This window comes from Portunus trituberculatus, chromosome 34 (assembly GCF_017591435.1).
Source record: "Portunus trituberculatus isolate SZX2019 chromosome 34, ASM1759143v1, whole genome shotgun sequence".
Taxonomy (NCBI): domain Eukaryota; kingdom Metazoa; phylum Arthropoda; class Malacostraca; order Decapoda; family Portunidae; genus Portunus; species Portunus trituberculatus.
In genome coordinates, this window is record NC_059288.1 from 5,187,046 (window position 1) to 5,209,316 (window position 22,271).

At 38.7% G+C, this 22,271-nt stretch overlaps 1 protein-coding gene across 1 annotated transcript in view; it reads right to left on the reverse strand.

The window, feature by feature from the left end:
- LOC123512706 (microtubule-associated protein 2-like) overlaps positions 1–22,271 on the reverse strand; it is a 29,885-nt gene that overhangs the window by 5,310 nt on the left and 2,304 nt on the right. Inside the window, exons 2-9 of the mRNA XM_045269245.1 lie at positions 18,727–18,790; positions 16,944–17,322; positions 10,374–10,417; positions 8,766–8,898; positions 7,559–7,764; positions 6,264–6,443; positions 5,350–5,376; positions 785–979 (exon numbers count right to left, since the gene is read on the reverse strand). Coding sequence (XP_045125180.1) covers positions 785–979; positions 5,350–5,376; positions 6,264–6,443; positions 7,559–7,764; positions 8,766–8,898; positions 10,374–10,417; positions 16,944–17,322; positions 18,727–18,783 — 1,221 coding nt within the window. The 5' untranslated portion in view covers positions 18,784–18,790. The remainder of the gene's footprint in view (positions 1–784; positions 980–5,349; positions 5,377–6,263; positions 6,444–7,558; positions 7,765–8,765; positions 8,899–10,373; positions 10,418–16,943; positions 17,323–18,726; positions 18,791–22,271) is intronic.

The window sequence follows — 22,271 nt, forward strand, 5'->3', positions numbered from 1 at the left end:
AGAAAGGGAAAAGACTTAAAAAAGAAATATAGATAGAGAGAGAAAAGGAGTGAAAAAAGACTTCAAAAAGCAAGAGAGAAAAAAAGAGAAAGAAAAATAGCACAATCTAGACCCAAAAGGGCACATAAGGGAAAGAAAACACTCACTCATAACTCTGCCTGCCCCCCCCAACCCCTCCAAAAAAAAAAAGAGATAGGTAGAGAGAAGAAAGAAAAGGACTGCAAAAAGACCTGAAAAACCCAGAAAGTTGGAGAAAAGAAGGAAATGGAACCTTAACTAGACTAAAGAAAAAAATTCATTTATATCCCAAAAGACCAGAAAAAACTTAGATAAAAGAGTAGATAGAAAAAAAACTGCAAAAAGACAAAAAAAAAAAAAAAAAAAAAACAGATAGAGAGAGAGAAGAGGAAGAAATAAAACCCAATCTAGATGCAAAGGACACACATGAGAAAGAAAGACACTCATTTATACCCCAAAAGACCTGAAAAAATTTAGATGGAGAGAAAGAAAGAAAAAAAAACTGCAAAAAGACCTGAAAGAGATAAATGGATAGAAAGAAGAAAGAAAAGAACCAAATTCAGACCACAAAGACACACAAGAGGAATAAAAAGACCTGAAAAAACTAGATAGGTAGAGAGAGAACAAAGACAAGGACTGCAAAAAGACCTGAAAAAGCCCGATAGATAGAGAGAAAGGGATGGAAGGAACCTTGATCTGAGCCCTTGAGCCCAAACAAGGAACACAGAGAGAGAAGAGACACATACATGAAAGCCTTACTTCTTACCTGTGTGCCTGAGAGGTTTGCCTCAGAGGATGCCTTACTAGTGGAAGTGTTGCAGGGGGAGCCTTGCATCTGTCTCAGGTACTCCTTGTCATCAAATATTTTCTTATCCCCACCACCAGCCTTATGCTGTACATTGTTTAGTGACCCTACTTTACTTGAGGCTTTGTCCCTGAAATCCAACTTTTGGTTCTCAATCTGCAAAATGCAAAGCACAGCATGTGGGGGGGCTACTCCTACCACTGCCCTGGTGATTAACTGGTGAGGCACAGACCCAGGGAGAAGTTAGGTGGGTGTTTGGTGGTGTATAGAGAAACTTGGCCTCTCACTCACTTCCATCTATTATTCTCATCATTTTTGTGGTATTTCATTATTATTATTATTTATTCATTTATTTTATTTATTTACACATCTATTTATTTATTTGTTTCAGTGCTTTGTGTATCTCTGGTTGTGATTTGAATATTTTTCCTTTAGTTTTGAGTCAGTGTTTGGTGTTTCTCAGCATTTTTGTGCATTCTTTGTATCATTTGTGTATTTTTGTGTATTATTTGGATATTATCTATGTATTTTAGTATCTTTTTTTGTGATTTATTAGATCTTTTGTTTGTTCTTTTCTGAATTTGTATGATTTATAATTTGTAATGTTGAGTGATTTGTGCATTGTTTTTAGGTAAGCTGTGCACATTTTTTGGTAATTTGTCCTTTTTTAAGTCTCTAACATCATGACAGTTCCTTCCTTCAGTCTTACATCCTCTCACCTTCTTGAGAGTCTAACACCTTCTAATCAACCCAACAGTCTACCCTTCCTCCAGTCTTGATCAAACCCTCTCACTTTCTCTGACACTCTAATTCATTTTCTTTAGCATTAATTTGGTGACAGTCTGATATTTTGAATGACTTTATTTGCCACTCTCCTTTCTTATTAATACCCTTATTTTCCTAGTCTAATTCCCTATCTTAAATTCTTTCTTTTACTCTGAATATTGATCGTGAAAATTAAGATTAAGTCCCCTGTATCACTTGAGGACCTCCATTAGATCTCTTAGTTACTCTTAAGCTCCCTGTATCACTTGAAGACCTCTATTGAACCCCATCTTAGTCACCCTTAACTCCTTCAGTACTGGGACAAATTTCTACCTTGAGTTTTTGGGTGTGATTAGACAAATCTATTTACATTAGGAAGCATCTATGGAGGTCAGACGATTAATAACAAGAGTGTTCACTATTTTAATCCCCACATAAGTTTTTGAACCTGTATAAAATCACCAAATAGTAACCTGAATGAATATGAAAACATGTCATAGTACTGAAGGTGTTAAGCCCCCTGTATTACTTAAGACCTCCACCAGACCCCCATCTTAATCAGCCTTATGTCCTCTGTACCATTTGAAGACCCCCACCAGAGCCTAACCTAATCTTAGCACCTCAGAGGACTGTAAAAGTGAAGGAACATGCAAATTACAAAGGAAGTGAGTGTTGGTCACTGGTTTGTTACTACTTAACTTCTCCCCTTCACTGTGCTGGTGACATTCTGGTGATAGTGATAGTGGTGAAGTGATAATGGTGAATGACTGGTTTTACTCATGACAACTGCATCAACTTTTGTCTCATTCACTCACTCATTCATCTCTTTCTTTCTTCACTGTTTGAATTAAATTTGTAACTTCAATTTTTATCTTTTATTCATTTTTTATTTGAATCTGTCAGTCTCTCTGTTTTTGTCTCTGTCTATGTCTCTCTCTAACATGTATTCAAATTCAGTTATTCTAAACTAAAAATCTGCCTGTCTGTTTATCTGTCAGTCTGTTTGTCTATACGTCAGCCTCTGCCTCTGTGTCTATATGTCACTCTGTCTATCTAACTTTAAATGCTTTACTCTAACCTTGTTCAAATATATTTCTTAGTAGAACAAAATTTTGCCTGACTATTTATCTGTTTGTCTGCCTTTCTGTTTGCCTGTCTGTCCCCTTGTCTACCAGTCTTCACTTCTCTTCATCTGTTTACCTGTCAGTCAGTCAGTCAGTCAGTCTGTCTGTAATTCTGTTCATCTTTCTGTCTGTCAATCACACACACACACACACACACACACACACACGGCAGCTGTGGGAGGAGAGCAGGTTGGCAAAGAAAAATCAAAACAGTCCAATCCAACACAACAAAATTTGAGTGCGGCATCAAGTCTACAAGGTTGGCACTGACAGCTGCTACCGGCAGCACTGCTGACCCGGCATGACCTGTGCTGGTGGTGGAGGTCAGGTCACTGCTCTCATGCTGACCTGTCATTACATGCCCTCACCGCTGCCCTCTTGTCTTGTTCTCTCACCGTCACCAGTGTTGCGTCCAGGTTTGGGTTACTTTGTGTGTGTGAGTTTTTTTTTTTTTTTTTCCTTTCTCTCTTTTTTGCAAAATTTCTGGTAAATTTTTTTGTGGATAATTTCTTTGGTTTACTTTTTGTATTAATCTTTTGAATAAATATTTTTTTCTAAAATTTTTCAAAATAAGTGTTTTTGGGGAGCATTTTTTTTTTCATTCATTTTTTTTTACTATTATGGTAATCTTTTCTAATAATTCATTAACTGACTTTCTGGTAAACATTTTGCCTAAATTCCTATAATTTTTCATTCTTAGCATGTAAACTTTTCACACTTTTCCATAACCTTATGATTCTTCCAGGCAACAGCTTTTCAGAAATTCATCTCCGTAACCCTTCTTGACATTCCTTTCATAAACCTCCAAATAAACCCTTTTAGACTCACAAATCTCACTAAAAACCACAACACTCACTAACATACTAAACCTACCAACTGAATCATAAACCTTCCTCAAACCACAAGATAAACCTAACATGAACTCTTTTAAATAAATACAAAATCTTTAAAACCAAACCCCAAACGCACACACACACACACACCGCGTAGTGTAGTGGTTAGCACACTCAACTCACAACCAAGAAGGCCTGGGTTCGACTTCCGGGCACAGCGAGGCAAATGGACAAGCCTCTTAATGTGTAGCCCCTGTTCACTGTTCACCTAGCAGCAAGTAGGTACCAGATGTAATTTGAGGGACTGTGGCCTCGCTGTCCCTCTGTGTGGAGTGTGGTGTGGTCTCAGTCCTACTTGAAGATCAGTCTATGAGCTCTGAGCTTGCTCCATAATGGGAATGCTGGTTGGGTGACCAGTAAGTGACTGTGGTGAATAATGCACACACACATACACACACAAACACATTTCAACACTGGTGGGGAGAGACAAGAGAGCATGGCAGGGATACAACACTGAGTAAACCTGTCACTTGAAGTCTGAGAGAGTGCAATGAGTGGGGTTCAGGTTCATCACAGGCTACCAGGTGCTCTAGAGTTGTGGGGCCCTTGGTGAAGCCCCTGACAGACACGACAGTCACACTTCAGTACTGTATTGTTGCAGTGCGCTACGAGTGAGCTATTGGCAGCACTGTACCTTCTTGTTACCTCCCAGGACTGCTTGCTGATCCTCTGCTCTCTCCTGCTCTGTTCTATGGCTGTTCTGTGGCTGTTCTCATGCCTTACCTTGTGCTTGTATGTGTGTGTGTGCATGGGTATGTGTGCATGTGTTTGTGTATGTTTGTGTGTGCATGAATAGAGTGATTATTTTCCCTTGTTTCTGTTATTCACCTTTTCTTGTGATTCAGTCTAGGTTTTGCAAAAAAGTCATGAAATCACCTTTGAAAATCACACTATACATAATTCAAGTCTATTAAAATGATCATCGGTATTGTCAAACTACTGATGGAATTCTTAAAACATCCTTGGGGAAAAAAATTATCATTGCCACTATTATTTGTCAAAATAACACTAGCTTTTGTTGAACTATTAAAAAAAAGAAAGAAAAGAAAGAAAAACACCTGTAAAAGTTCAACATCATCTACTACTACCACTTAAACTATCACAAGACCCTTAAAAACATCCTTAAAAATCCCATAACATCCACTACAACTACTAAAACTACCACAACACCCTTAAAACACCCTTAAACACCCAAAAATATCTATACCCATAAAAAACACCTTTAAAATCCCAATAGCATCCACTACAACCACTGAAACTACCACTAGACATTAAAAGACACCCTTAAAGACCCTAATAGATGTCAATACCATAAAAACCCTTAAAATCTCCAATAACATCCACTACAACCCCTTAAACCACAACTAAACCTTAAAAACACCCTTGAAAAAACTAAAACTACCACTAGACCTTTAAAAACAGCCTGAAAAACCCTAATAACATCCACTACAACCACTAAAACTATGACTAGACCCTTAAAACACACTTAAAAAAACAACAGATATATAGACCTATGAAAAACACCCTTAAAAAACATCTTGACTTAAAAACACACCATGAAACCCTGTAAAAAGTAGGGAAAATACACAGCAAAAATACACTTGAGAATCTACAACTCTATGTACCAGCTGGGGTGAATAACAGAGGCAAGGGTAGAGCACTGTATGGAAGACTTGGGCTGGCTACACTGAAGGCCCAACAGTAAAAGCGACAGAGGGTTCCTTGTGAGATCAACTTGACTTACTTTTGTTTCAGACTTTGGGCTCTTCTTCTGCTCTCCGGGTAAGGAATGGGAAGAAGAAAGCATCGTGGGTTCATATGGAGAGAGAAAGCCTGGTAGATTGAGTGTATGAGGGTGTGAGGGTGTGAATGTGAGTGTGCATGTGTGAGTGTGTGTTTCTTTGCTTTATCTGTATTTTTGGGAAATAATGCGTTGAATTGATAAGGTTTCTATGTGTGTGTGTTTGTGTGTTTGTTTTGCTTAGTTGTTGGGTTAAGGGAAGGGAAGTTAGTTTGAGTCTGGGAAATAAATGGTGGTGATGTTTTTGTCAATATTTTTGGGTGAATAATGCATTGATAAGGTGTGTGTGTGTGTGTGTGTGTGTGTGTGTGTGTGTATTTGTGCGTGTTAAGGGTTAAGAGAAGATAAATTAGCTGAGTCTGAGAAAGAAATCCTGATGATGTTTTTTATCTATATTTATAGGGAATTGATAAGGTTTCTGTGTGTATGTTTGTGTGTGTTTCTCCTCACACGACTTATCGTTCATTTGTCGCATCATCATTATTACCACCAATCAAAAACACAATTAAAGTTTTTTTCCCTCTTATCTTACACTAAACTTTTCATTCACACCTCATTCAGAACGTCTGACTGTAGGCAAGAATAGATCGGTGTGTTGGAGAGAGAGGGGCAGTGTTGTCAATCATAATTTAAGCAACAATAAACAATGTAAATATAGAAAGTGATAATCATAAACAAGAAAACCAATAACAATACTTAATAACACTAATAATAACCTTTTTAGTGAAGTGTATGTATGTGAAAAATGATAGAACAAACACTTAAGCACTAATATTAAGACTAAGCCATAACAATGAATAACAACACAAGTAACGCAGAACAATGACACTGACAGTAACAATAGGCCAAAACCTTACCTTGATCTCGCCACCACCTGGTTTGTGTTTGATGTTCTCCTTGGAGCCGATCTTGGACTGTGCGGCAAATTTCAGCTTCTGGCTCTCGATTTTCTTGTCCCCACCGCCGGGCTTGTGGTCCTTGTTGTCCAGGGAGCCAATCTTGCTGGAGACTTTCCATTTAAGCTTCTGCGACTCAATCTGTGGGTTAGGTTAGGTTAAGTTAGGTTAAGTTACATTATGTGTAGGTTAGGTTGGCTTGGGTTGGGTTGGGTTGGGTTGGGTTAGGTTAGGTTAGCTTAGGTTGGGTTGGGTTGGGTTGGGTTAGGCACTCTTCCCTACCTCACTCTTGTTCATTGTCATTGTGGGATATGATAGGTAAAAATGATAGGTAGACATGATAGGAGTACATGATAAGAAAATTATAGATTGACATGATAGGAGAAAAAAAATAGGAGGACATGACAGGAGGTGATAGGAGATGATAGGTAGATTTGATAGGAGAAAGAGATAGGAGGACATGACAGGAAGTGATAGATGATAGATTGACTTGATAGGAGATGTATAGGGAGAGTGAAGGGGGTGTGTAAAGGATAGGTGGTGGTGAAAGAAGGAATAGGAAAGATGAAGGAGAGGTAGGTGTGAAGTACAGGGTAAGGAGGGTGAAAGGAAGGTGAAGGAAGGATTGAAGGAATGATGATATAGAAAGGTGAAGGAGAGGTACAAGGACTGAAGGACAAGGTAAGGAAGGTGAAGGAAGGATTGAAGGAGTGATGGATATAGAAAGGTGAAGGAGAGGTAGAAGGATTGAACGACAAGGTAAGGAAGGTGAAAGAAAGGTGAAGAAAGTTTAGGAGAGAAGTAAGGAACAAGAAAAGATGAATGAAGAATTGATGGAAGGAAATAGAGGTGTTTGTATAGAAAGAAGAGTCTGTTTGTGAGTAGGAAGAAATGTTACTACTACTACTACTACTACTACTACTCCTACTAGCACAATATATAAACAATTACAAGATTACTATTACACCTCACCTGAATGAATAACAAGCTTAACTTCTTTTCCTACCAACACCATCACCACCACCACCACCACCATACCTTTCTGACAAATAGTACAGTGATGGTCCAGTATAGCTATGCCTCCTTATGTTTTTATTATTACTATTTTTCTCCCACTTTGTAATATTGTGTAATGTGTATACTATAGGTTTTGTCAACGTGTGGAAGGAAATAATAGAATAAACAAGGTGTAGCTATACTGAAACATTACCATACATAACTTTACCACCACCACCACCACCACAACAACAACGCACCTTCTTGTCGCCTCCGCCAGGTTGGTAAGCATCGTTCTTGGCGGCAATCCTGCTGGACGCCTTAGAGTAGTCAAGCTTCTTTGATTCAATCTTGATCTTTCCTCCGCCCGGCTTGTATGTGGCGTTGTCCATGCTGCCGATCTTGGACTTGACGGCCTTCAGGTTAGGTGAGGCACTCTTGCCCACCTCGACCTTGTTCATTGGCACTGTGGGAAAGAGAAAGTGTCACTGTTAGGTAAGGGTAGGGTAATCTAGGTTAGGTTAGGTTACATTAGCTTAGGTTAGGTTAGGTACTCCCCATCTCTAGCTCACTAATTGGCATTGTGAAAGAGGAGCAATACTATCTTTATTAGGTTAGGTTAGATTGTATTTGGTTAGGTTAGGTACCCTTCCCCACACATCCACTCCTTTTATAAAACCTCTAGTTGAAGTGACATGTTTAAAGAATGTTTCATGGTTTTAACAAGATTTCTACATTATTAACAGAAGAAACACTCTTGAGAACCCAACTTATCATCTTTGTGGCCTTGGATATTAGTTACAGTGAAGTAACATGAGTTTTATTGCAATTTCTATCTTTGAAGTGAGAAACTAACAAGATTAAATAAACAATCATGAGAACCCACCTAGTCATTTGTGTAGCTTTAGAAAAGTCATGATGAGAAAACACCTTCACTAGAGAATCATTCAAGCTCAAAATAGGGAGACCAACTACAGATGATCCAAAGAAGATCAAAAGAAGACCCAAGAACATAAGAACTTAAAAACATAAGAACATAAGAAAAGAGGGAAGCTGCAAGAGGCTGTTGGGCCTACACATGGCAGTCCCTGTATAAGCAAAAGGTACTTAATTCCACTTATCATCTCGATCCATAAAATTTCTAATCTTCTTTTAAATCTCCCTATTGACTCAGCACTAACACTATGATTACCAAGTCCACTCCATTCATCAACCACTCCATTAGAGTACCAGTTCCTCCCCATTTCTTTCCTAAACCTGAATTTCTCAAGCTTAAACCCATTATTTCAGGTTCTATCCTGGCTACTGATCCTAAGAACTTTGCTCATGTGTCCCTTGTTGTAACCCCTATACCACTCAAATACTTCTATCAGGTCCCCTCTTAACCAACATCTAAGGAAAGCAAAGACTCAATAAAGACACCAAAAAGACCCAGAACACTCAAAAAAAAAAAAAAAAAGGACAGACCTTTACGCTCCAGGGATGGGGCTGACGTGGGGGTGCGGGGCTTGATGGGGGACGGGTCGGAGGAGCGGGGCATCCGCTTCTTGGGGGAACCTCGCGAGCCCTTCGATGGGGACCTGCTGCCTCCATTCTCCTGCTGGGAAGGTGCAAGTTAGGTAGAGAAGGTTATGAGAGTTACAGATGGGAAAATTATGAAGGCTTGGTATTAGATGAGAAATGGAATGATTAGGGTAGGTTAGGTTAGGAAAAGTTCTATTAGGTTAGGTTAGGGAAAGATTGCAGGATGTGTGAAGAAAACAGGAAAGATGGAAATGATGTAAGGAGGGTTATAGGTGTTAAAAAATGGGACTTTAACGATACAAGAGAAGAGAGAAAAGTGTATGAAATGTGAAAGAATAAAGCTACAAGAAAAGGAAGAAAAAGTGAATGAAATGTGGAAGAATAAAGATACAAGAGTAGAAATAAATAGGGTTTGAAATGAGGAAGAGTTAAAAAGGAAGTAGTTAAATTTGGGACTCTAGCAATGAAAGAATTAATCTAGATACAATGAGAATAAAATGACCATATAATTCAAACCTCAAGGAAAAGGGAACAATGAGAGTACTATACCCTCCCTTTAGTTTGGTCAGGACTAGATAATATAATGAAAAATATGTACAATGACCATCTGAACTCAATCTCACAAGACACAATGAAAATACAATGAGGACTTCAATTAGAGTACTGCTTTAGCTTAATCAGGACTACAGGTACAATGAAAATAAAATGAAAATACAATGAGGAAGACAATCTAACCTCATGATACAGGAAACAGGACTAGATGAAAAAACAATGAAAAAAAATAAAATACAATGAGAAATCTAGCCTAACCTCACCATACAGGTAAATGAACAAAATACAATGAAACAATGATGAAAAACACTGAAAATACAATGAGGAATGCAATCAAACCTCATGATACAAGGAACATGACTAAATAGTACAATAAAAACAATGAACATACAATGAGAAATCCTAACTAACCTCACCATATGGGTAATAGAACTAGATACAATGAAAAATACAATGAAAACAATAAAATACAATGAAAATACAATAAAAAATGCAATCCAACCTCACAAAACACGAAACAGGACTAGTTACAATGAAAAGAATGAAAACAATGAAAGTACAATGAAGAATGCAACATAACCTCATGATTATAGGAAATATGACTGAAACAAAAAAAATAAAATGGAAATACAATGAAAATATTGGAGATACAATGAGAATACAGCGATGAATGCAACATAACCTCATGAGTCATGACACAGGAAACAGAACTAGGTACAATGAAAAACAATGCAAAAACAACAAAAATAATGAAGATACAATGAAAATATAATGAAAACAATGAATATAATGAGAATACAATGAAAACTAATGATCATAATGAGAATACAATGACAATATAATGCAAATACGATGAAAATAATGAGAATACAATGAAAAACAACTAAAACAATGAAAAAACAAGGAAAATACAATGGAAACATTATAATGAAACCCACCTTATAATGTGAGAATACAAAGAACACTGGACAATGCAACACTGAAGGCACACTGGCTCACCTTGGCTTGCGTGGTCTCGTCAACCCCGCTATCGTGTCCCTCCTCTGCAAAAAACAATGGAGAGGAACATGTGTCAGCAACTCAATATTGTCAACACTCGTAATGTCAATATCAACCCCACAAGATGCACTAGCAGACACTATCGCTAAGAATATGGATTAAATAGTGTATATACAGTTATCTAAAGGCTATGTATATCTATGCATAAGATCTACACATCTATACATAGGCGTTAAAACAGCAATTTTTCGCCATAGGGTAAAAATATAGACTGGCATGTGTAGTGTCACTGCCATCCTGTTGACTGGGACACTTACTGGCGGGCTGCTGTGGTGGCACTGGCCGGGACAGTGCCAGTGCCTCACACACACCAAGGCAAGGCAGAAAAATGGAAAAAAAATGAAAAACAAGCAGCGTTCGAAGGAAAACACAAGGAAACTTTACCTGTTTGGGTGGTGAACTGACACACACACACACACACAGACACACATAAAGACCAGCTGGTTACAAAATATGGTAAACACACACACACACACACACACACACACACACACACACACACACTAACTGACAGCAAAATATCACTACACACACACACACACTCTCTCTCTCTCTCTCTCTCTCTCTCAGACAGACACACAGACACACACACAGCTGGCGGCTGAGTATGATGGCAGCGTGTAGTGTTTGGGCGAGGAGAGCAACTGAGCGAGGCAGCAGTAGTGGCAGTGGTGGGTCGCTCCCCTAGGCGATGGTGACCTCTATGGGCAGCGTAAGCCAATCACAGACAAGCAGAGGCAGCCAGAGGTCAGGTGGGCAGCTCATTGGTGGCGTAGGGAGGGCCAAAAGTCGGGTCAGCCTGTGTCAGCTTGGGTCAGCCTGTCTATGTGGTTAGGTCACGCAAAATGGACCAGGCCTGTACATGTGTGTGTGTGAGTGTGTTTTAGTGTATATTCTAAGATGATTTCTAGTGTGTTTGGAAGGGTTTATATTTTCTAACTACAGGTGTAAGAAGTTTGCTCTTATGTACGTTATACCACGTGTCTATGATGTGTGACAGTAGCAAGGGTAGAAGGGAAGTGTAGAAGGGGCAAACCATCATTTTATAACCTACTATAGTTGTGGTGCTTGTAGGTAAAAATACGAGGGAATAAATAGATGTAGAATGAACTTAAAAACATCCTTAGACACATTACTTGCATTGAGAAAAGTAAGAGTATACTGAGGAAGTGTAGAAAAGAGAGAGAACGAGACATTGTGTTATATCTATTTGTAATGGTGCTTGTAGGAAATGTAGGAAGGTGTGTAGTGCCACCATACACCCTACCATACACTCTACCAGATGTTGCTTGGGTGTGTTAGGGAGTGTACCACCAGCCTACACTCACACACTACACTGAGGTGCCCAAACGTGTAGCAGACAAGCAAGAACGCACAAATTCTAGATAAACAATCAGCGTTGAGTGAGGAAACAAAACACCCAAAAAAACAGTGCAGGAAAAGAGAAAAAGTGGAAAAAAGTGGAAAAAACAAGACTGCAGTGAGTGAAAGAAGAGAGATCCGTGCATGGAGGCTGAGAGACGGCCATGATCCACGATGCTGAGGGCGAAAAAAGGCCCTAGTGGTGGAAATCTGTCTGTGAGATGGTACAGTACAACATGGTATATCTTGTGTGAGGGGGAGGCCTGGCAAGCACACACACCTCAATCTTGGCTTACTAATGCATATCTTCCTTTAGACCAATGGGATACTGCCTTCCAGGGAGTTTTAGGTGCATTTAGGCCAATAGAGTCAAATTCTGTGTTTTTTTTTTTTTCCATGTAGTGGTGGTGGTGGTGGTGGTGATGGTAGTGGTGGTGGTGGTGGTGGTGGTCGAGGCGGTAAATTTAGTGGCAGTTCTTTGAGTGAGTTTCAGATACTCAGTGTGTTCATGAGGGAATTTTGATTTATTTATTTTTTTTTTATTTCATTTTAGGGGCAATGAATACACAAGATAGCCCAGGGAGTGGTGAGGCAGCCCAGGAGGGAAGGAGGGAGGCAAGGAAGGAAAGAGGCGGCCCTCCTGGGAGCCCAAGGAGAGGAAAAAGAGGAAAAAAAAGCAATAGCTGGAAATTATGCAAGACTGAGAGACGACTTTTGTTGTTTTGGTGTCTCGGAAACTTAGAGAAATGTGAAAGGTTTAGGTTAACGCTAATTGTGAATACTGAAATTGGTTCTATGTTTAATTAAGAAGGTGGATTTTGCTTCATAAAAATACGTGTATAAAATTGAAAATATCAATCAACAAATAGTTAATCATTATTGTTAACTGTAAATATCAAATTGGGTTTACAAAGGATCAGGTAGACTGCCTTTAGTCCTTATTAAATCTTACAGTAGATGAGATAATTTGAAAAGACCAACAATTGAAAAGCAGTGAAATCAAACAAACAGTCTCCGAATAATTATTGACTGTGAAAAAAGCAAAATAAACTTATGTTGGATTTAATAAAGTTCACTGGTTATCATCAAACTCTGCTGTGTTTATGATTAATTAAAAGACATTCGAACAGAAACTAAGAGACGTTTTTCATTCATATAATTAGAAAATATCATGATTTCTCTTTTGCAGATATTCTTTTTTTTTTATTTACAAAAGAAATATTTGGGTAATCTTCATGGTAATTTCATCGCAAGGTATTGAAAACTGTGAGAAAAATGTGTTTGAAATTAATTATGTATAAAGTCACGTTGTTTTGTTATTAGTTCACTCCTATTTGTTAATGGCAAGAGGGAAACAACAGGAGACGAGCAAAACAACAATAATCTCTCTCTCTCTCTCTCTCTCTCTCTCTCTCTCTCTCTCTCTCTCTCTCTACACCTACAGTATCACCACTATATCCACACCACTACACCTCTACATTACTTCAATAGAGACACTACCTATATACAATACACCCAAATACACACACACACACACACACACACACACACACACACACACACACACACACACACACACACACACACACACACACACACACACACATGCACACACACACACACATATATACATACATACATACATACATACACTTCCCTGCATTACCTATTCATTATAAAGATAGTAAATAGTGTTTCTCTAAGCACTGTTCATCACTATTCTATCAACAGTGATGGTGGTGGTGGTGGTGGTGGTGGCAGTTGTCTTCACTAACTTATCTAATAAAATAAATAAATAAATTATAATGATAATGATAATAATAATAATATGCTAACTATATACATACTTTCCATGTGTAAATTAAGTAAGTAATTCTCTCTCTCTCTCTCTCTCTCTCTCTCTCTCTCTCTCTCTCTCTCTCTCTCTCTCTGTCTGTCTACAACACCAATAACAAAAATCTAGTTATATAAACAAACAAATAAGCAAACACACTTGAGAGAGAGAGAGAGAGAGAGAGAGAGAGAGAGAGAGAGAGAGAGAGAGAGAGAGAGAGAGAGAGAGAGAGAGAGGAAAAAAGGGAAAACATTGCCCAGAAAAACTATTAATTTTTCCCTCTTCCCACCTGCTTGTTTTCTCCTTGTTACTTTTCTTCCTCTCTTCACTGTCACTGTCTTCTTTTCCTTCGTTTCTTCCTTCTCTTTCTCTCCCTTTTCCTTGTCTTCTTTATCCTCTTTCTCTTCCTCTTTCTCTTGTGCATCTGCTGGTTTTTCCTCTTCCTCCTCCTCCTTCTCCTTCTCCTCCTTCTTCTCCTCTTCCTCTTCTATTATCCTTTCAGTTGACTTCTCTTCCTCCTCCTCCTCTTCCTCTTCCTTGTCTTCTTTCTGAGTTTCTTCAGTGATTTTCTTCTCTTCTTCTTTTCCTGCGTCTTTTTCATCAATTTCTTCACTTTTGTCTTTTTCTTCAGTGTCCTTCTCTACTTTTTCTTCTTCTTCCTTTACTTCTTCTTCTACTGGGGATGTTGGTGTTTTTACCTCCTTTTCTTCCTTCACTGCAGGTTTTTCTTCCTTCTTTTCTTCCTTCACTGCAGGTTTTTCTTCTTTCTTTTCTTCTTTCTTTTCTTCTTTCACTGCAGTTTTTCTTCTTTCTTTTCTTCCTTCAATGCAGGTTTTTCTTCTTTCTTTTCTTCCTTTTCTTCTTTCACTGCAGGTTTTTCTTCTTTCTTTTCTTCCTTCTTTTCATCTTTCTTTGGTGGTTTTTCTTCCTTCACTTCCTTCTTTTCTTCCTTCACCTCAACCTTTTCTTCTTTCTTTTCTTCCTTCACAGCAGGTTTTTCTTCCTTTTTGTCTTCTTTCTTTTCTTCTTTAACTGGAGATTTTTCTTCTTTCTTTTCTTCCTTCACTTCAACTTTCTCTTCCTTCTTTTCTTCTTTCTTTTCCTCCTTCACTTCAACCTTTTCTTCTTTCTTTTCTTCCTTCACCTCAGCCTTTTCTTCCTTCATCTCAGCCTTTTCTTCCTTCTTTTCTTCTTTCACTTCAGCCTTTTCTTCTTTCTTTTCTTCCTTCACCTCAACTTTTTCCTCTTTCTTTTCTTCTTTCACTTCAGCCTTTTCTTCTTTCTTTTCTTCTTTAACTGGTGATTTTTCTTCCTTCTTTTCTTCCTTCTCTTCAGCTTTTTCTTCCTTCTTTTCTTCTTTCATTTCAACCTTTTCTTCTTTCTTTTCTTCCTTCACAGCAGGTTTGTCTTCCTTTTCTTCTTTCACTGCAACTGTGGGCTTTTCTTTTTCTTCTTTCTTTTCTTCCTTCACTTCAGCCTTTTCTTCTTTCTTTTCTTCCTTCACTTCAGCCTTTTCTTCTTTCTTTTCTTCTTTCACTGCAGGTTTTTCTTCTTTCTTTTCTTCTTTCACTGCTAGTACTTCCTCCTTCTTCTCTTCTTTCTTCTCTTCCTTCACTTCAACCTTTTCTTCCTTCTTTTCTTCTTTCACTTCAACTTTTCTTCCTTCTTTTCTTCTTTTACCTCAACTTTTTCTTCTCTCTTTTCTTCCTTCACTTCCTTCTTTTCTTCCTTCACCTCAGCCTTCTCTTCCTTCTTTTCTTCTTTCACTTCAATCTTTTCCTCTTTCTTTTCTTCCTTTTCATCTTCTTTCTTTTCTTCTTTCATTTCAGGTTTCTCTTCCTTCTTTTCTTTCTTTTCTTCCTTCGCCTCTACCTTTTCTTCTTTCTTTTCTTCTTTCACTGCTACAGCTGGTTTTTCTTCTTTTTCTTCCTTTTTCTCTTCCTTCACCTCAGTTTTCTCTTCCTTCTTTTCTTCCTTCACTTCAACCTTTTCTTCCTTCTTTTCTTCTTTCTTTTCTTCCTTCACTTCCTTCTTTTCTTCTTTCACTGCAGGTTTTTCTTCTTTTTTGTCTTCCTTCACCTCAGCCTTCTCTTCCTTCTTCTCTTCTTTTGTTTCCATCTTTTCTTCCTTCTCTTCCTTCACTGCAGGTTTTTCTTCCTTCTTTTCTTCCTTGCTTTCAACTTTTTCTTCTTTCTTTTCTTCCTTCTTTTCTTCTTTCACCTCAGCCTTCTCTTCCTTCTTCTCTTCTTTCTTTTCTTCCTTCACTGCAGGTTTTTCTTCTTTCTCTTCCTTCTTTTCTTCTTTAACTTCAGCCTTTTCTTCCTTCTTTTCTTCTTTCTTTTCTTCCTTCTCTTCAGGCTTTTCTTCTTTCTTTTCTTCCTTCACTTCTGGTTTCTCTTCCTTCACTGCAGCTTTTTCTTCTTTCTTTTCTTCTTTCACTTCAACCTTCTCTTCTTTCTTTTCTTCTTTCACTATTGGCTTTTCTTCCTTCTTTTCTTCCTTCACTTCAGCCTTCTCTTCCTTCTTTTCTTCCTTTACTTCAACTTTCTCCTCCTTCTTTTCTTCTTTCTTTTCTTCCTTCTCTTCTTTTTTGTCTTCCTTCACCTCAACCTTCTCTTCCTCCTTTTTTTCTTTCACCTCAGCTTTCTCCTCTTTCTTTTCTTCCTTCACTTCTACCTTCTCTTCCTTCTTTTCTTCTTTCTTTTCTTCCTTCACCTCAACCTTCTCTTCCTTCTTTTCTTCTTTTTCTTCCTTTTCTTCTTTCTTTTCTTCCTTCACTTCAGTCTTTTCTTCCCTCGTTTTTTCCTGCCCATTAACCTTTTCTTCCTTTTCTTCCTTCTTTTCTTCCTTCACACACGGCTTTTCTTCCTTCATTTCAACCTTTTCCTCCTTTCCATTGGCTCCTTCTTCCACCTTTTCCTTGTCAACTTTCTCCTCCTTCTTTTCTTCCTTTTCCTCACTTTTATCACCATTCTTCACTGCTTCCTCCTTCCCATTCTTTTCCATCGCCTCCTTCTCACCCTTTTCCGCACTCAAACCTTTGTCTTCTTCCTTCTTCTCCTCTTTCTTTTCCTCCTCTCTTCCATTCACTTTCTCCTCCTTCTCCTCCTCCTTCTTCTTTTCCTCCTTCACTTTTTCACCATTCACATCTTTATCCTCCTCTTTCTTCTCCTCTTTTCCAATCTTTTCCTCCTTGACACTCATCTGCTTTGCCTCTTCTTCCTTCTCGTCTTTCTCCTTCTCCTCATCATCACATTTCTCCTTCTCCTTCTTCCTCTCCCTATCATCACCACCCTCCTCTCCTTTCTCTTTACCTGGGACCTTCATCTCTCCTGAAGCGCCATGGTCGTCCTCGTGGTCGTCGTGGGGTCGTGGCGTCGTCTCATCAATAACAATAGAGACAGGGGACTTGGCACCATCGTCACGCCTCGTTGTCGCTGCCAGAGACTCGTTCTTGACATCCTGAGGTCGTGTTTGCTCAGTAGTCGCCTGCGTGGTCGTCTTCACGCTAACATCCTCCTTGGTAGTCGTTCCTGGCAGTCGTGGGGAGCTGCGCATCACCACATCATCGTTGTCGTCGTGCTCCGGGACACCATTCTGCTCCTGCTTGCCTGGTGTCGTAGTAGCAGTCGTAGTAGTAGTAGTAGTAGTCGTAGCTGGTGCCGCTGGCTTCGTCCCCACACCGTCAGCAGCCTGCACGCAACACCCACACGCAAACACACACAGGCAGGTCAGTTAGGTGTGTGTGTGTGTGTGTGTGTGTGTGTGTGTGTGTGTGTGTGTGTGTGTGTGAGTGATCTTCTATAGCAAATATATCAGATTTGGGATTATATATGGGAGGGAAGGGAGAAGGGAAGGGAAAAAGGGAAAAACAGAGGGAAGGGAATGATGGGAAAGGAAGGTGTGAAAAAGGAAAGCAAAAAAAAAAAAAAAGAAAGAAAGCAAAGGGAGAAGGATGAAGGAATGAAGGAAATAAAGAAACATAACAAAACGAAAAAGTGGAGGAAGGAGAAAAGAAAGAAAGAAAAGAAAAGAGAGATGACAATGAGAAAAAGTTTAAGAGAAAGAGAAAGAAATAAAAAAAAACAAGAGGAAGGAAGAAAGACAAAATGGAGAAGAAAAGAGGGAAGGAATAAGGAAGGAGAAATCTAGATAAGGGAAGAATAAGAGTAAGATAAGGAGATAAGCCATATTCTGGAACACTTTGCTCTCTCACCACGACTGTTTTGCAGAGATGATCAGCAGGATTCTCAAAACTGCTCTTCCACTTAATAATGAGCAATCTTCTTAATCTGCCACTAACAACGTAAATACATCACTAAAATACGTACAACTTTAAACAGAGCATTTTACAAGTCTTTTCCGCAACTGTTAATAAAGAAATCTTATAATTATGTTACTAAAATTATAAAATCATCATTAAAAACACGTGTAATTTCAATTAGAACCATTTGCAAGTAATCTCAAGAGTTTTCCCAAGCTAATGATAAAGAAATCTTGTTAATCTGTCACTAAAACCATAAAAACACAAGGATAAAGCCGTGAATCTCCAACTAGAGGCTTTCAAAGACATTCCCAAGTGTTTCACAGGCTAATAATGTAGAAATCTTGTTAACCTGTCACTAAAGGCTTCAAAAATATTCTCAAGTGTTTCATAAATTAATAAGGTGGAAATCTTCTTAATCTATCACTAAAGCTTTGAGAAAATGCCCACACAGCTTATTCAGAACCTTTTGTAAACAGTTGAGGAGCAGCGGAGAAGTGTTTCAGAGTAAGGTGAGGTGAGGTGAGGGAAGGACACGTCAGATGAGGATAGGTGAGGTGAGGTTAGGTAAGGTAACGTTAGGTAAGGAAAGGAAAGATGAGGTAAGAGAAGGTAAGGTTAGGTGAGGGAGGATAAGGTGAGATGAGGGTAGGTAAGGTGAGGTAAGGTAAGAGAAGGTAAGATAAGGTGAGGGAAGAAAGATATGGTAAGGAAAGGAGAGGTAAGATAAGAAGATAAAGTAAGAAGCGAAGGTAAAGGTAAGGTAAGGTAAAGTGAGGTGAGGGCAGGTGAGGTCAGGTGGACACAGGTGCCTGGTGCCTAATGAGTCTTACCTGAGCAGGCAGTGATTGGGGAGTGTCACCCGCTCGCTTGGCACCTTCACTGTCCATGGCGAAGCTGTAGATCAAAGTGCCCTGTAAACACACACACACACACACACACACACACACACACACACACACACACACACACTATCACTCTCTCTGTAGCATATAAACACGCACACATACCAGTACACACACACACACACACACACACACACACACACACACACACACACACACACACACACACACACACACACACACACACACACACACACACACACACACACACACACACACACACACAAGCATTTATACACACTAATATATGCACATACAAGATACACACATACATACACTCACACGCCCGGTAGCTCAGTGGTTAGAGCACTGGCTTCACAAACCAGAGGACCGGGGTTCGATTCCCCGGCCGGGTGGAGATATTTGGGTGTGTCTCCTTTCACGTGTAGGTGGTGTTCACCTAGCAGTGAGTAGGTACGGGATGTAAATCGAGGAGTTGTGACCTTGTTGTCCTGGTGTGTGGTGTGTGCCTGGTCTCAGGCCTATCCTATCCGAAGATCGGAAATAATGAGCTCTGAGCTCGTTCCGTAGGGTAACGTCTGGCTGTCTCGTCAGAGACTGCAGCAGATCAGATCAAACAGTGAAACTCTCTCTCTCTCTCTCTCTCTCTCTCTCTCTCTCTCTCTCTCTCGTTTGCCATGAGACAATATCAATTTGTGAGAGAGAGGAGGAGGAGGGGAAGAGAAGGAGGAGGAGGAGGAGGAGGAGGGGAAGAGAAGGAGGAGGAGGAGGAGGAGGAAGGAGATAATAATAAGAGTAAGAAAATGCAAGAAGAATTATGAGAGAGAGAGAGAGAGAGAGAGAGAGAGAGAGAGAGAGAGAGAGAGAGAGAGAGAGAGAGAGAGAGAGAGAGAGAGAGAGAGAGAATCAACTAGAATGTGTAAAGTGTATTAAAGAGAACAGACAATATTAAAAAAACACACACTCTCTCTCTCTCTCTCTCTCTCTCTCTCTCTCTCTCTCTCTCTCTCCCTCTCTCAGTAAGTCTTCCGAGCTCAGTCTGGACAGAAGCGGGTCAAGTTGATTGATTTTCGACCATCTCGTCTATTTACCGAAGGTCGCATTTCGCTTATCAAGGTTCCCTCTCGCCAGGAAGCACAAAGGAACACAAAGGAAGAAGGAATATTTGCAGATCTTTTGAGTATGATGCTGTGTGAGGAGGAGGAAGAGGAGGAGGAGGAGGAGGAGGAGGAGGAGGAGGAGGAGGAGGAGGAGGATGAGGATGAGGATGAGGAAGAGGAAGAGGAGGAGGAGGAGGAGGAGGAGGAGGAGGAGGAGGAGGAGGAGGAGGAGGAGGAGGAGGAGGAGGAGGAGGAGGAGGAGGAGGAGGAGGAGGAGGAGTGAGAAGAGAAGGAAAAGATTACTCTCTCTCTCTCTCTCTCTCTCTCTCTCTCTCTCTCTCTCTCTCTCTCTCTTTCATCCTTCTCTTGTTACCTACACACACACACACACACACACACACACACACACACACACACACACACACACACATTTTTTTCTTCCATTTTCCATCCAAGACAAGATTCTGATACAAGTAAATCTAATCAGACTCTCTCTCTCTCTCTCTCTCTCTCTCTCTCTCTCTCTCTCTCTCTCTCTCTCTCTCTCTCTCTCTTATATTCATGCAATCTCAGTTTCGATCCAGAATTATGTATTGTTACGTGGAAAGGCTGGAGTGGGCTGGAGTGGGGTGGAGTGGGCTGGAGTGGGCGTGTGGTCTTGAGGAAGAGATGTGGAGTGTATGGAAGCGTGGAGTGTGTGTGTGTGTGTGTGTGTGTGTGTGTGTGTGTGTGTGTGTGTGTGTGTGTGTGTGTGTGTGTGTGTGTGTGTGTTAGCTTGTTTATTAATGGTTAGTTGATTTTCCTTTCTTTTTCTTCATTTTGCTTTGTTTTTTTTTTCATGAGTTTTTCCTTTTTTTTTCGTTTTGATTAATTTTCTTTTTGTTTTTAAGTTTTCGTTTTTGATTAATTTTCCTTTTCTTTTTTTTTTTTCTTTTTTTGCTTTGTTTGGTTATGAGTTTTTCATTTTTTATTTGTTTAGTTTTCTTTATCTATTTTTTTTTTTTTTTTATTTCTAGACATGTTATTATTGTCATTAACTAATTGGCAAAGTCTTTTATCTTATTGTTCTTTTACGTATTTCAAAACAATAGTGTGATGGTTCCAATATATTCCAGAATAAATTTTGTAGTTAGTTTGGTGAAGTTCAATTAGTTATCTACAGTATTATTTCAAAGTTAAAAAGAGAACATAATTTGCACTTAGTTTTGGCTTCAGTATTATTTCAAAGTTTAAAAATAATACATAATTTTCACTATATATAATCCGTTCAACCAAAGAATCCAGGCCGAAATTGCTAGTTCGGTTGGCAGCCCTGCCCACCCTCGCCGCCACTAAACCTTCCCGACACTTAAATTTTCTTCAAGTACATTTATTTTTCTTCAAGCTATAAACTTGTATATCTATTGAGTTAAGTGAAGAAAAATAAATGTACTTGAAGAAAATTTAAGTGTCGGGAAGGTTTAGTGGCGGCGGGGGTGGGCAGGGCTGCCAACCGAACTAGCAATTTCGGCCTGGATTCTTTGGTTAAACGGACTTTAGTTCTCAAAATAAAATGATAAATAATGTTCTATGTTTTGGCTTCAGTTAGTTCTCTATCGTATTATTTCAAAGGTAAAATGAAAAAAATACATAATTTCTACTGTTTTGGCTATAGTTAGTTCTCTATCGTATTATTTCAAAGTTTACAAAAATACATAATTTTCACTATATTTTAGCTTCAATTAGTTCTCTATCGTATTATTTCAAAGGTAAAATGAAAAAAATACATAATTTCTACTGTTTTGGCTATAGTTAGTTCTCTATCATATTATTTCAAAGTTTAAAAAAATACATAATTTTCACTATATTTTGGCTTCAATTAGTTTTCTATCGTATTATTTCAAAGGTAAAATAAAAAAAAAATACATAATTTCTACTATGTTTTGGCTATAGTTAATTCTCTATCGTATTATTTCAAAGTTAAGATGAAAAGTAACGCATAATTTCTACTATTTTTTTGGCTTCAGTTAATTCTCTATCATATCATTTCAAAGTCAAAATAAAATCATAAATAATTTTCACTATGTTTTGGCTATAGTTATTTATTTCTCTATCGTATCATTTCAAAGTTTAAAAAAATAATATATAATTTCCACTATGTTTTGGCTTCAGTTAATGCCCTATCGTAGTATTTATTTCAAAGGTAAAATAAAAATAATAATATAATAATTACCAGTACCTACAATGCTTCCTTTTGTCACGCGTTGCTATTGTGTTAACTTTTTTGCTATTTACAACTACTTCTGTTTAATTTTCTTACTATTGTGTTCTTTTAAATTCTTTTTCAAGTTGAACAAAGAAAAAATAAGACAATTTATCTTATTTACAATTGTTTTTCAGGCTAATAAACTAAAATTACCGTGTGTGTGTGTG